General features: G+C 41.4%; 1 protein-coding gene across 3 annotated transcripts in view; it reads left to right on the forward strand.

The window, feature by feature from the left end:
• Nucleotides 1–15,470, forward strand: part of SYNPR (synaptoporin) — a 300,916-nt gene that overhangs the window by 124,634 nt on the left and 160,812 nt on the right. The window contains exon 1 of one of the 3 annotated variants that reach the window (XM_074313228.2): nucleotides 13,670–14,075. The exons of 1 other annotated variant lie outside the window; for it this stretch is intronic. Coding sequence is in view for 1 of the 2 variants with exons in the window: in XM_019728363.3 (XP_019583922.3) it covers nucleotides 14,052–14,075 (24 nt within the window). In the remaining variant the exon portion in view is untranslated. Of the gene's footprint in view, nucleotides 1–13,669; nucleotides 14,076–15,470 lie in introns of those variants that run through there. One more of the 3 variants, XM_019728363.3, reaches the window with a different exon arrangement.

A 15,470-nucleotide genomic window follows, 5' to 3' on the forward strand; every position in this document is an offset into this window, starting at 1 on the left:
TCCAACCGGTGACCTTGGTGTTATGAGCACCACACGCTAACCGCTGAGACAACTGGTCACCCACCGGTGGCTCAGATCCAAGCTTAAGCCATTGTTTTCAATCTAGTTGTGGAGGGTGCCCGGTTCAATGACACATGTGGGAATCAAACCGGCAACTCTGTTGTTCAGAGCTCGTGCTCTAACCAACTGAGCCATCTGGCTGCCCCGATTCTCTTTTTATTGTTTCTGTGCTCATTCTTCTCCCATGGACTCTAAGTGTGCCTGTCTCTGATAGCTTGTTCCATTTTACTTGGCTTCTTCTAATATGTTGTCATCTTAGAGAAACCAACTGTATTAAGACTATTTGTAAAGTAAGCGTGATTAAGGGCCCGGGACCTCTAAGTCAGTTCATACCGTGTTCCCCTGAAAATAAGACCTAACTAGAAAATAAGCTCTAGCATGATTTTTCATGATGACAGCCCCTGAACATAAGGCCTAATGCATCTTTTGGAGCAAAACTTAATATAAGACTTGGTCTTATTTTTGGGGAAACATGGTAAATTTTAGTATACGAAGCTTGGTGACACGTCCTTTGTCTAATTATTTCCCTACTCTTGCCTATGTCCAGGGACAGATAAGAGCCCGATTGTTGGAATCCAAAGCCTTGGCACATTGCTAGGTGTCAAGGAGATAAAGATATGAATGACCCGAATGAAGAAATATGTTCTAGATGGGCTAACTGTGCTCAGGACATTAAGCATCCATAACCTGATTTTGTCAAAAGTTAGTTTGTCAAATAAATTATGGACTTTTTCAAAGCATTGATTTATTTTTACATTATATTTTAGGGTATGGGAGAATTTGTTTGTTCATTCATTTCACACCATTCATCTATTCATTCATTTGTACACTGAGGATATATGCACGGACACACACACACACACACACACACACACACACACACGCACAATGACAGAAACCCTGTCCTCATGGAAATTATATTCTTGTTTGGAAGATAGAAATATATGCATGTGATTGTGAAATATTAAGACAAATACTCTAACTGAGACATGTTAACCACTATGGAAGAACCAACATGGAGGAAGAAAAAGAGCCAACAGACCACTCTGTCCCTGTAAACGTGGTTGATAATATCCAACTAACAGATCTATTGTGATGAAGTATTAGGACCACGAGTGAGGACATATATACTTTAAACAAGTTTATTATATAAAGAATCATAGGTAAGGACTAGTAGAAAGTATGTGCACTCTGCTACCTGAGAGACTTATATTCAAATCTTATTTCATCACATATTAGCTAGGTTTTTGTTAGCCCCACATTTTTTTCCCCCGGAAAATGGGGCTAATTCCTGGGGGATATTTCTGGGGAAATAAAATAAAAGAACATAAGTAGAGTAACTTACACAGTGCCTGTAAAAGAGTACGTGCTCCATAAATGTCAGCTTCCTTCTCTGTTTCCTCTTTACAGAGAGGGTGACAAGTGAGCTGGGTTTTGAAGGATGAGTAGGAGTTCAAAAACCAAATAACAAATCCCCAACAGGGAAAGGGACTTTTCAACAAAGAAAACGTAGAGATTTGCTTCCAAAAATTGAAGGATGTTTTGTAAAATTGTTGCCCCTGCCCAGCAAAGCCAATTAAACTTCTCTATTTCGTTCTCTGTCTTCAATAATGCTAGTTCCTAGTGGATTTGTCAACTCACTTGTACCACCTGTACCACCCCTCTAATGAAACATATTTGAGCCCTCATTACAGTCAAATAGTGGTATGGCACTTATAAAAGAGAGGAAAACACTAGAAATCAATACCACTGAATGAACTAACAGAATTTTTAAAATGTGCGAGGAGGAAAAAGATATTCTTTCCACAGCTGTATGTCCAGGGTTTGAAGTTAAATAATATTAAATAATAAATAATATGAAGTTAAATAATAACAAGATATCCTTTCCACAGCTGTACGTCCAGGGTTTGAAGTTAAATAATTAAAATCTGTTTTTATTAGTTCCCCCTTTATCCAAGGAGGCTGGGGGGGAGGGGCTAATATAAAGAGATTTAGATTAGACCCCTACTGGATGCCTGAAACCAGAGATAGTACCAAACCCTATATATACTATGTTTTTTCCTATGCACACGTAGTTTAATAAAGTTTAATTTATAAATCAGGCACAGTAAGAGGTTAACAAAAATAACTAATAATAGTAAAATAGAACAATTATAACAATATACTGTAATAAAAGTTATGTCAATGTGGTCTCTCTCAAAATATCTTATTGTACTGTACTCACCCTTTCACTGAAAGAAAGCACTTTATGGCTTCTCTTCGGCGTATCCAAATTGCCGGCATCACTACTCTTGTCCTTTGGGACCAATTATTAAGTTAAATAAGGGTGACTTGAACACAAGCACTGTGATACCATGACAGTCAATGTGATAACTGACACAGCTACTGAGTGACTAATGGAGGGGGGAGACGCTCCCATACAGTGCGGAGATGCTGGACAAGGGGATGAGTCATTTCCTGGGTGTGACAGAGTAGATGGCGTGAGATTTCACCACACTACTCAGAACGGTGTGCAACTTAAAACTTATGAATTGTTTATTTCTGGAATTTTCCATTTAATATTTTTGTACCACAGTTGACCAATGGATAACTGACACTGCGGAAAGTGAAATCATGGATAAGAGGGGGCTATTGTATTTAGTAGTGGTCTATCCATCCAGTTTTTCAGCATTTATCACTTGTAAAATATTGAGTTAAAAGGAGAAGACAAACTGAACATGGTGAACTATGACCCTGAGAGAAGGAAATAATGGATAACACAAGAAAAAACTAAAATGGATGGCAATGGCAATTTACTTGGTTTTTGAAGAACAAGTAGGGTCATGGTTATCCAAGAAGAAAATTGAATGCATTCTGTTGGAGGAAATGGCATAAGCAAAGGGGCAGAGCAAATGGCTGGAGAGAGAAGCCTAATCTGTTACATAAATCACCAAGCCCATTAAAAACAAAACAAAGAAAAAAATCATGCAGGAGAAACAGAGTCAGAACTAACATAATCTTTCCTTGGAACCCTCATTAAAAAATTATGGTTTCCTTCTTCCCTTTGGTTTCCTTTCCTGATTTGGTAGGCCTTTGATGGCTTTGGTAGGCCTTTCAAAGCCATTGCGGTGGTCACTGCCAAGGATGTGCCAGCATCTAGCACAGGATGTTGAAGACTGGAGCTCAACCTGAGGACCTAAGGCTGTCAAGCAGTATAGGCAGGAAATGCAGGGGATTTAATGCTTGCAGGCGCCAGTAAGGGAAAGCGATTGGATGAGTGCACGCGCTTCCTGCACCTCATGCAGACCTGCTCATTAATGCATCCTTTGTTTGCTTCCTTCTCTTCTCTGTCTCAATCCCCCACGCCCTTTGCTGGAATCACTTTCTCAATAAACTACTAGTGCTCACATCCTTGTCTCAGGAGGAACCTTTTTGGGGAGAGCAATGGAGGAGAGCTACTGGTGATACACAGGGAAGCAGAGTTGATGAGCTGACATGGAAAGAGTTGGGGCTAGTTTGAGGCAAGAGAACAGAGTCCAAGCTGATTCTAGAAAGTGGTTCAAGGAACATTTCTGTTGGTCTTTGGCCTTTGATTTTTTTTTCAGTTGGTTGTATTTTAAGGAGGATTAAATGAGTTAATTCATATCAAGTGTTTAGACAAGGGCCTGTCATATAAATATCAGCCATGGTCATTGCTGTCATTATATTGATATTGGTTTCTCCTCTTGTTTTTGTGAGAGCATGCGTACTAGAAGAGGAAGACCTAAGACACAACAGAGGAATGAGAAGGAGAGGTGGGCACATGGTTCATTACTCATCTTCTACCTCCACGGCGCAGATTCCAGAAGGCAGCCTTTCTCACTTTAGATGGGAATCCTCTTCTTACTCAGAGTCTTTGTGGAATATGGAACTCACTCTCTGTGATAAGCTATGGTGGCCTTGTTGACAATAACTTAATCCAAGCACTGGCTTCATGCTCTGTGCAGAGAGGCCCTAACACCCACGTCCTGTCAGACTCACAGTGACAGGAGGGAGCTGCGAACCCTCCTGGCTTATGATTCAGGTGATCTGGCTTTGGAACTGGAATCCCACATTTCTTATAAGCTGCCCAAGTGATTCGGACATGTAGCCAGGTTTGAGAAACATGCTGCTAAGTGGCTTTGATCCCCAGGATTTGCAGCCTGGATTGAGAACTACGCTGCTAAGAGCCGTTGATCCACAGAGCATTGACTGTGGTGTCATATCAAAAAGGGTAGGCCTTTTTATATTCTATATAGAGTCTAGGCTCACTCTTCTTATACTGTAACTAATGCCAGACCAAGTCGTGTTCTAGCACTTTACAGGGAGCTGCTGTCTCCACACTTTCATAGAGATAAGAGGAAAAGGGTTGGTCTTGGCAGTGAGATAGTGACATTCTGGAAATATCAGAGTGTCCTGTTCTTCAGATTCACTCCCTTAATTTGTATCATTTAACAACTTGGGATGGTTTAAGAAAGAACTAACATTTTAAGGGAGACATGGGTAAAGGATTCTATTTTAAAAATAGATGCACAGCTGAACAAGAAAACTGGTTTCTCTCTGTGTGAGTGCACATGACATTTTGAACTGTTCTAAGCAGGCCTGCAGTAATAAATAACCAACTATCAGAGAAAGAATAGTATGTCTTATCTCTACGGAGGGACACATTGAGTACAGAAGCTAACAGGATCTTTGTTTAGTATTGTAAATTTCATTCCTCAAAGTACTTTTGCAGGAACAGTCTCTTGTTGGCATCACAGCTGCCCTGTGAGATAGGCAGGGCTGCAGCGCCTTTCTTTGTGGCCCTGAATGCAAGGGTTTGGGAAAATGTGGATGAAGAATGCAGGAAGCATCCCCCAGACAGGAGTGATTTTTTGTTTTGTTTTGTTTTGTGTTTTTTTTTTTGGTTAGTAAAAGTGTAGAAGATTTTATTGGCCAAATAGATTGGTTAAATAGATTTCATTGACCAACAAAGATTTATTTGCTTTAAGCCAAATGATCAAATCCATTATCATAGGAATCCAGAGAAACCTCTGGCATAAGATGTAACTCAGGCAAAAGAGAGAGGTTTTTTCAAAGATTTCATAAGCCCTCAAATAAAAGCAGTGCCCCAGGTTCTTTGACCAGCTCCATTCTCTTAGTGCACAGCATCACAACCATACACACCCCTAAGACTGGGGCTGGGGTAGTAAGGTGGGAGCAGAGTGGGGAGAATGCTTTCAGAGGGAATCACAACCAAATAGACTATGACTAGAGTCCTTGGAGCTCCTAAAGACACTCACATGTTTTGAAAATTCTGTACTTTGTAAACTATATGGGAGGAAACAGGCTTTCATCCTCTTTCCTTCCTATGCCCTGTTTTATTAAGAGCTGTAATTTGGTCTGGGTTTTGGAGGCATGTTTGTGTAACAGAAGGGTTTTTAACTCGCTTTGGTGGAAAGGAAAGACAAACCAGAAGGCCATTTTGCAAGTGTTTGATTCTTAAATCTATCTTGCCTTAAGCCTCAGGGAGAGAGAATGCATATCACTTGTGTTGTTAGAATTACCACCAGGCTTCTGTGTGTTATTTATACAAATCAGCCTTATCATTCCCATTTTACAGGTGAAGAAACTGAAGTTGGAAAGGCTAATCAGGTTGCAGACGTATATACAGTTGGATATGACACCTCCTTTCCTGGGGAAATGATCAATGAAAAAGTCATGTAGCTCTTCATCTAATTGAATATTTATTTCTCAGTATACTGGGCAAGATTATTGAAAACGATCTCCGTGTTTTTCTTCTTTCACTCTCATTATACTGCTACCAAAATTCATGTGAAAAATGGACCTCAGGGATTCTTTCTGATATAAAGTCTTAATCCTTAATCACTGCAACAACTGTTCATCTCTGGTTCCACACCAGGCTTTAAGAAACGTGTCAGAAACAGCCAAACTTATAAGCTGTCTACTTGCTGACAGAGCCCTATCTATTATAAAAATGATAGGAGGAAAGCAGAGAGCTGTGTCTGTTATTTCTCATTAGAATTATGAATGTGGGCTTAATAAAGTTCATTCATTTTCTCTTCTTTAATTATTTAACAAATATTTATTTAGTACCTACTGTAGGCGAAGCAATATTGGGAACTATACAAGATCGCAGGAGGAATGATTCTGCTGCTCAGAGATTTATGGTGGGATCACTTTTAATCCCCTACAGCAGAACAACAGATGTAATCACCCAAAATTATGCAATGAAATATATCATCATTTTTGCTTTCCAGTAAGTATAAGGTCAGTCAGACCTTGTGTCTGCTAAACTTGCACAGATCAGCAAGGCTAGTAATATGGAGATTTATAGCCTGGACTTTGGAGTCAGACAACCCAGGTTCAAACCCTAGTTCTAACTCTTTTTACCTTTGGGAAACTTACTGAACTGCACTAAACTTAGCTTCCTCATTTGTAAAATGAAAATAACAATAGATTCTATATCACAGGGTTGAATAATAATCAAATGGGATAATGCATGAACAGAGCTTAGGTGAATACCCAGGAATGAATGCTCGCATAATTGTTGGTATCAGAGAGATTCATTGCAGGAAATGACAACTGCCAAAGTTCTCCAGTAGAATAATGGTTCTCTATACTTTTTCATTTGAGACAGGAAACTTTTTTTTCAAGTGCAAGCACATACAGAAGCCTGGGGTATAGAATAGCAAACAGTGGAGTGGAGTGGGATGGGTGGAAGCAGAGAAGGGGGCGGAGCCCCAGCACCATCTTCCCACCTCTTTTGCGTGCCAAGCAACATTTCCATGGAATTCCTCGTGTTCAGTTTAAATTTTCATAATTATATTGTGACTTGAGATAGTTTGGTCATTTGAATATGCCATCCATATTCTAATACATATAAAAATTGTACCCAAATATTTATTTTATGGTCGTGTTTTACATTTTAAGAATTGTGATGGTAGGCCAATATGTTCACATGTTTACTTTTGTAATTGAGAAATACATCATAGTAATTCAGCATTATTCATTCAATAATTCAAGAAATATGTAGCGAGCATTACTTATACACCAGGCCCTGGTAGGTTCCTGCCTTATACAAATAAATCAGAAACATTCTAAGTTCCTCTGGGGCAGGGACTATGTTTGTCTTTTCCTCTGCTGTATGCATAGAATTTAGCACATGCCTGGCATATAGCACATACTCCCTAAACGATCGTTAAGCTAAAAGTTTAGGCTAATGAATGACTGTCCTTTCACATAGGAGATTAACAAAGTTCTCAGGGATTTGAGAACTGTCCTTCTCTATTGAGAACATGGGCCCCCAAGTAAGCTTTGCTGTGATACACAAAACCTAAGTCCCTTTCTCGCCAGAGTCAAAGCCTGTTCTGGAATATTGAGGGAGTTTCTAAAGGGATTCGGCCCTCCAGTGATTTGCAATATTTAATTAGAGCAGGAACGAAAGCAGAAGGTTAACCAGCACCTGATAATTCTGGAGTTATTGCCTGAGGTCCAGGGGATCATGCATGGACATCCGGCAATCCACAATTTGCCCTCCACTACGTGTCAGAAAGAAGCAACTTCCCATAGACCTGCTCTATAGGCTGACTGGATCAACAAGTGCACTGGTAATATTCAGAAACACCAACACTCAAAACGCTTTTCAACAATATTTATTCACTTTAAGTCATATGTCTCAATGTCTTTGCTATCCTCCTTCATCGTCAAGTGGAGGAAATTGGCTAAATCTTTCTGAACGGGAGATGGCTTTTCCTTTCCTTTCTAAAATATGACAAGCTCTTCCCTCTAGAGGAGAAATGAAAGAGCCACACATCATCTCTCTAAAGCAAACAAGCTGGCAGAGTATCACTATCAAGTTATAATTATTACCATTATTATTATATGCTGGATATCTGCTATATGCTTAGCCATCCGTATGCATTACTTACAGGTACCCATTTTTATTAAGGAGGGTGTGTGACAAGACTACCTAAGGAGTAAGGGACAGAACTGGGACTCGAATCCACTTGTTTGCATAGTCAGGTTTCAGGTAGAAAGAACTGGCACACTCAGACTTGAATAATTGAGGGGATATAAAAAGGGACAGATTGAAAGGGGGGTGGGCAGAGTTTAAGTAAAGCACAAAGGCATGGTACATGTCCAGTACCTTGGGGCTAGTCCCTGATAGGAGCTTCTACCATCCCAGCCCTGAAGGGGGAGTTTGGGGGAGAGACACAGACAGAGAAACTGTACAGAGAAGGCAACTTCACAGCACCTGTGGCCTTTGCTAGAGGGATGTAACTGATTTATAGACCCTTCAGGAGGGACCAAGAGAATAAGTACCCAGACCTTCATCTCTCCCACCCTCTGATCTCCTGGCAGCAGTTTGCATTTGCAGTATTTCCCATTGAGATGCCTCGGGGGAGAAAGGTGCTCATCCATCTGGCCCAGTTAGGTCAACCTGTTGGGACACAGAGTAGGTGAGAAAGGGCATCTCGAGGGACCAACAGAAGCTCTCCATCACAAGGTGTGCCAAAGGAAAGTGCCTTTAACCATCCATATTCTGCCCCCAAATGCTTCTATCCCTCAATCAGCAAATCACCTTTGCTTGGCTGCTCTGTGCCAGGCACTTTGCTTTGGGCTGAGGATTTAGAGATGAATAAGATATTATCCTGTGCTTGAATAGCTTAGACTCATGGACTTCAGAGAATGTGTCTTGAACATCTTCTATTTGCGGTTTCACCTATCATGTCGTCTCCTTTTTCCTCCCAGGTGGGCCTACATTTCCACCCAAATATCCTAACACTCCTCAAATTTGTTCCACTATATTTTTTTAGCTTCTCTTGTTTCCACAAACTCCTCTATGTTCAGCTTATTTCCGTCAGCCTTGAACTCTACTGAGAAAAGCTAATGACCTAATACATGTTCACGTGATACTGGTATTATTTTATCTCATGAGGTATTTGACAAGTAAGAGAAACAGAGTTGGAGAAAAATAAGTCATTCTCCTATGAAAGAGATATAAGCACGAGGTCGAGAAAGTTCTGCCCTGACTCTATATATCCTACCTACCCTTGTCAAAATAAATTGCATTTTACTCTTGCTAGGAGCTGTGCTCAGGCAGAGTAAGGAAGGCACCATTAAAGATTTCAAGCTTGTTCCGTAAGTGGATTGAATGTAAGTGCTCTCATTGCTATAGCTTGGAAGATTGGAAATTGTTTTTGCAGCAAATGGAAGAACCTTAGCTAACTCTCTTGGTCACTTAGATATTAGTATGGCCGGAGTGATCTTCTCTTCAATTACTTCCCTTCCCCCATAGCAACAGAGAGATGCTCATAGTGCTGGAATTTTCCTCTCAGTGTTTGCCAAATGCTTAGAAAGCTGGGCCTCCCACTGCCTAGCCCTGAAGCATACAGGCCTAAAAGGACCCCTTGTGAGAAGCCACATGTTTAGGAACAGAAGCTGTAAGGATAAGGAACGGCTGCATATGCCAGGAGGTGTGTCCACCAAAGGGGAGATGAGCTTTTCCGTTCAGAGAAATTACGAATTTCATTTGAAGTTGTCTGAAGCCCATGCTCAGTTGAAAGATCAGAGTGGAAGTTCTGACCATGTTGGAAATTAGCATCGCTAATGAGGTTTTCAGATATTATTTTAATCTACTTAAGCTTCTCTATAAATACTCAACTTAGAAAACACTTTACTTCTATTTTTAATAGTCTAATAATGGACAAATGTTATTTTTAAGGCTTAATGGAAATACCATTTTTCAAACAAGGACTATCAAATAATGGCATATGGCTTTATTCTGATCAGTTCCAATGGCATGTTAGTGGTAGCCAACTGTCTGAACTGTCTGATAAACGAAGGTACAGACCGCTTAAGTGACTAGCTGAGAAAACCATTGGCTCTCTAAAGACAAATGTGTACAGTCAAGTATCCAAATATCAGCTGTTCTACGTGGGCCTGCGTGAACTGAACCCAGGGAACACAAGCTCCTTTAAAATATCTGATCAGTACGACTTGCAAAAGGAGGCCCCTACTATCTTTGACATGGTCTCCATTTAAATCAATAGGCTACTGAGATCTGCAACCTTTCATGAATGTTCCCTGAATAAGGAAGTAAAAACAGTCTGCATCTATTAATATGAATGAATCAGTCACCCTTATTCACCAGCCCTGCATTTCAAGGCTAAGGTCCTTTGATAAACTTAGGTTCCTTTGCCTCTGTCTCCAGCCTAACTTGTTCTCATGTTGACTGATCCCTTCATTCATGAGATGTGATTAAGCACCTACAGTGTGCCAAGTATTCTCTTAAACACTGCAGATATGGTGTTATGCAAAACCAATCAGCTTCCTGCTTCCATAGAGGTTATCTTCTAGTGAAGGAAGATAAGCAATCATTAAATGAACAAGTAAATAAGCAAGAACATATCTGGCATAAGAAGTAAAAAATAAAACCCACATCACACACACACACACACACACACACACACACACACACACAGCACCTCCACCCACAACATCAACAAAATACAGGCTAATGTGAAAGGGAGGACTGGGGAGATAAAGGATAAAGGGTTTTCAGTCAGGTGGTCAGGGAAGAGGAGGCAGTAGCACTAAGAACTGAAGGGCAACGGAAGAGACAGCAGGCAAAGACCTGAGGACAGAACGTTCCAGGCTGAAGGAAAAGCAAGTGCGAAGGCACAGAAGACCAGTGTGTCTGAAGAGTAGGGAGGGAGAGGGTGGGGATTAGAAAACAAGGGAAAGGTAGATGGGAACCAGTCACATAAGGCTGAGAAGACATGGTAAAGAGTCTGAGTTTTACTTTAAGCCTCCTGGACAACTATTGAAATACATTTCTCAGATGAGTGATGTGATCTCATTTATATTTTAAGTAGTAGCTCAATTTGAATAACATACAGAGAATGATTTATAGGGATAAGAGTAAATGCAGGGAGACCTATATTGGGTTCTATTGCAGTGGCCGAGTGGGAGATGATGGTAGGGTGGTCGCGGGGACAATATAGAGAATGTTAACACTTTATCTGTAACAAAATATGAGGCCAGAAAAGCTAACCCAACCAGCAGATCAGTCTTAGAAACTGTCTAGTCAAAGTTGACCCAAAATGCCCTTTCGAGATTATTCAGTGGAAGCCCTTCTATTTAAACATAGAAAAAACTGAACCATGGACAAATTAAGGGGCACACTCAGCGTCCTTGAGCAGGCCGCAGGCAATCTGAAGTCTGAACCTCATACCCCCTACCTGCCCGAGTGTTACATGAGGTGCCTACGTCCGTAAGGAGGCAGCAGAGCCTGGGCATGGGCCTTGTCTACCCCTGGGGGGTTCCCAGGCTCTGTGGTGTGAATCCACACAGTGGGAAGAGCTGTCGAGTTACTGCAGGGTCCATGTATCCAATTGTGGATTACTGGTACCCATCAGCTGGATAAATAAAAGGGTACGTATCATCACGTGGCCTCTGCACAGTGGGTAACAGCTTGGAGCCTGGTATCCAGCTAAGTTTAAATCTTGGCTTAACCAATTATTGACTGACTGTGTACCTTTGGATAATTTACTTAATTCTTTGGGTCTTGGTTTCCTCCTTGGTAAACTGGAATAAAAACAGTAACTCTTCCTAGTTTTGGGACACCCACATAAGGTAATTCACTTATACCAACAAAGAGAGAGAGAGAGAGAGAGAGAGAGAGAGAGAGAGAGAGAGAGAGAGATAAAGAAAAAAAAGAAACACTTAGACTAGTAGCTGGCACAGAGCACATATTCAACAAATGTTCACTATTATTACATGGAAGACAAAATTTTTTACTGTTACTTGAAATGGGGCTCTTAACATTTAGAACGGATGTGAAAGAGTCACCTCACCCATAAGAAACTATTAATATGGCTCTCCCCTATGGGTGCGTGTCTAGGACTGCTGCCTTTTGAACTCTGCTCCAACACTGTGCATTACCACCACTGGCAAGAATTGTGGCCCTCAGCACAGGGACATTGGGACACTCTTCCTTCCGTCAGTCCCTCATTCATTTATTCAGTAAATGCTTACTGAGGGCTGACTACTCGTCAATGCCTGGTGGTTCTCAGCCCTTTTTTCTGCTTCATCTATGAGTAACTTCTTAATTTACTTCCTGAGTAACTTCTCTCTTTGAAATACAGTGATTTTTCACTAGGCAGGGGAAGGATGGCAGTGGGCCAGGTAGAGGGCAATAAGGTTCCCGTCAGAATTTCAAAGGGGCCACAGGGTATAAATAGTCTGAAGCTTTGGTAAGGACCCCGAGGGGTTATGTGTGAGGAACAAGCAGATCACAGGAGGAGGAGGAGGAGAAAGGCGACGGGAGGATCGGAGCCAGGAGCTGGGTTGCATGTGTGCAGTGTGGGTTTGAAAGCACTGCCTTAGTCATCTTTCATTTTCCCCCGCACCTCCCCGCCAATAGCTCTATGAGGTGTTAGTATGCTCATTTTACAGAGGACAAACTAGGACTTAGAGACTTTAAGGGACTCCCCAAATCATATGACTAGTAAGTGCAGGGCAAGGTTAGACCTCAGGTGGCCTGGCTCCTCATATTTTGTTTGTTTATGTTTGTTTGGTACCCCAACCTCCCTTTCTCCCCTACCCCACTGAGTTATCGCTGTGTGTGGAGAAAGAAAGGGAGTAAGGAAGATGATGGTGATGGTGATGATTGGCGTGTGCGGGGTGGGGGGGGAAGGAGTGGTGTATCTGCGTGTGTGTGATAGAGAGAGACAGACAGAGACAGAGACAAAGAGGCAGAGAGAGGGACCCAAAGAAAGACTCAGGACAGATTTTGAATTAATAACCATAAATAAAAAACATGGCCAGCCAAGGAGAGTTTTCAGTTGGGCCATTACAACTGCACGGAAGATAAAGCAGACACCGCTGGGCCAACCTAACACTTCTCGTATCCAGCGGGGTCTTGAAATGGGGAATCTGAGGGGAAGAGGCACACAGCTTACTCCCACTTTTGCTATGGTACAGGGCACTGAACAATTGCCCCCAGGAAGCCAGTGTGAGGAGAGCATGTAACCTGTGGGCAGCCTCTCCATGAATTTGGTGCCAATCCCCCCAAAACATGTTGCCTCAGGATGCCCCAATTTCAGCCCCTTGAATGAGTCAAGTTCAATGCCTTCCCGAGGAGGCTCATTTGTAGAAAAAGCAGAGCCAGGTCACGTTAAACCTCTGAAACCTATTCAATTTGAAGATTTTTCAGGAGAAGGCTTTGAGTAACACTCTTGCAAGGAATGAGAACCAAGTTGTAATGTGTCCCTTCCGCAGTTGCCACAGCCCCCAAAGCCTGCCTTCCCTGCCCTTCACCCGAGTGATTATTTACGGGTGGTGCACACATTTCCCAAGTGGGGCTCGTGCTTAACATCCAGGCATTTCCATAAAAAAGAGGGCAATTTTTTAAAACCAAACATAAACATTTACCTAATCTATGCAAATCTATTCACAAGGTTTTAATATAGCCATCACTTCCCACCCGCACATCCAACACACAAAACCCTGGCTCCATTTTATTTCTCAGTTTGTGTTTAAGGGCAGTGTTTGAGGAAGGAGGGGGCGCACAGAGTAAGAAAAGGGTTCTCTCTTCAGATGCAGCCCGCCTGAGCAAAGCAGCCCTGCACTTGCAGTTGTGAGGGAAGAGCTCAGGGTGGGAGCTCATCATCAGGGTAACCACCTCCCCTCCAAGCAGGCAGCCTCTCACCAGAGGGAAGTGTCAGGTTGCTGCACTTCGGCTGTGGGCTGTCACTGTCTAATAACATGACCGTTTTGCCATCTCTCTGCAAATAAGGCAGAAGCTGCTACCTGATTGGTATAACATCCCACTTTCCCTCCTCATTGATTTTCTTGTTCTCCTCCTTTGCTTCATAAAACAGAGGGACAAGTGGCTGGTGCTGTGGACAGAGAAGCTTTATTTTTAGTATGAGACAACCTCTATTTTCTTTCAGGAGAGGGAAGTTGGATTATCAATTCTTTTGTAAATGTGTATGGTGATATTTGCTCCGGTAAGTTTTTCTCTCTTGATTTACAGCTATCTGTGTGTGTGTGTGTGTGTGTGTGTGTGTGTGTGTGTGTGTGTGTGTGTGTATTAGATACATTTGGGCTGTAGAGTCACTTTTCTTTCCCATATCACTGTTCAATCTTTGGTTATGACATTTTTTTTTTTACTTTGCTTTCTTGTATTCATTTGTTTAAACCGAAGAGGCTGTGCTCTGTGATAGTATGATGCTTACCTCAGTTGTTGAAGGATGTGTTGGGTTTCTTCTAACATAGTAAGGAAACTGTTTAAGCAAACTTACATTTGGCTTTTTCTACCCTACCACCCCCCCATTGAAGAGTTTAATATCTTAAGTATATTCACTGTGCTACAACCTGCTTACCATTTTAATTAAAGTTTCTTCGTCAGTATCAGAGTAAGAATTTCTTAAACTCTATAGATAGCTATTAAATACTGTGTGCTGTGCAGAAAGGGGTGTGTTAATTTCATAAGGTCTCATGCCAAGGTAGAATGAATGAGACGAGTCTTCTCTAAGACTGGATGTGTGCACCTTTAAAAGAACTGAATTTATGAAAAGTATTCAGTCCATTAAAGTAAATCTCCAGCATTCTGTGAAAAGATACAATCACAAGTGGCTGTTGCTTCTCTTCTTTCTTTGCACTGTGCATTTGTGCCACCATCTGTCAAATGCCCAGCCCTGGCTCTCGTGTTTCTATATCTGAAGCTGATGAAGAGAAAAGTTGCTGTTATTAAATTCAAAATAGTGCAAAATGATGCTCTGGTCACCACTGCTAATAATGATTTTTAAATGTATTGCCTGGTTAACTGCTTTTTCCTTTTTTCTAGACAGTATTAGAGGGTCTGAATTCTTTGTTGTTAATTCAGAAACCTGGGAGAAAGTCTATTAATATAATGAGCCTAGACAGAGATGATCAGGTAATTAAGTAATTGCTCTAATGGAAACGGACTGATGCTTTAATCTCTTCTTTTGTTACACAGTCAACAAATCTGCATAATATTTTTCATGGTGAAATGAACTAGAGAATATATTTCTATTATATATTTATATATAATGAAAGTCAAAGGCACCTTTGAATGGGCAGGAAGAGGCCTGACTACATGTTTTTCAGAGATTTTGAAAGTAAAGTTGGGACTATCACGAATGCCTGGACCTCTTAGGCTTAGAATCTTTTTCAGAATAGCAATTTTTCAGATCCTGAAGTAATGTAAGGGCAGCTCCCGGAAACAGTAATGAGTGTCTGGGAATGCACTCATCCTCACCTCTGCTTCCTTTTGGGCATGCCTCCCTTCACACATTCTTCTCATGCCACAATGAAACTCTTTGTTCTGACAAACAGAATTTTGATTAATCTAGTTCAGCCTCGAAAAGAGGCAAATCCTC

Source organism: Rhinolophus sinicus, chromosome 5 (genome assembly GCF_057876585.1).
Source record: "Rhinolophus sinicus isolate RSI-liver-muscle chromosome 5, RSI-T2T, whole genome shotgun sequence".
Taxonomy (NCBI): domain Eukaryota; kingdom Metazoa; phylum Chordata; class Mammalia; order Chiroptera; family Rhinolophidae; genus Rhinolophus; species Rhinolophus sinicus.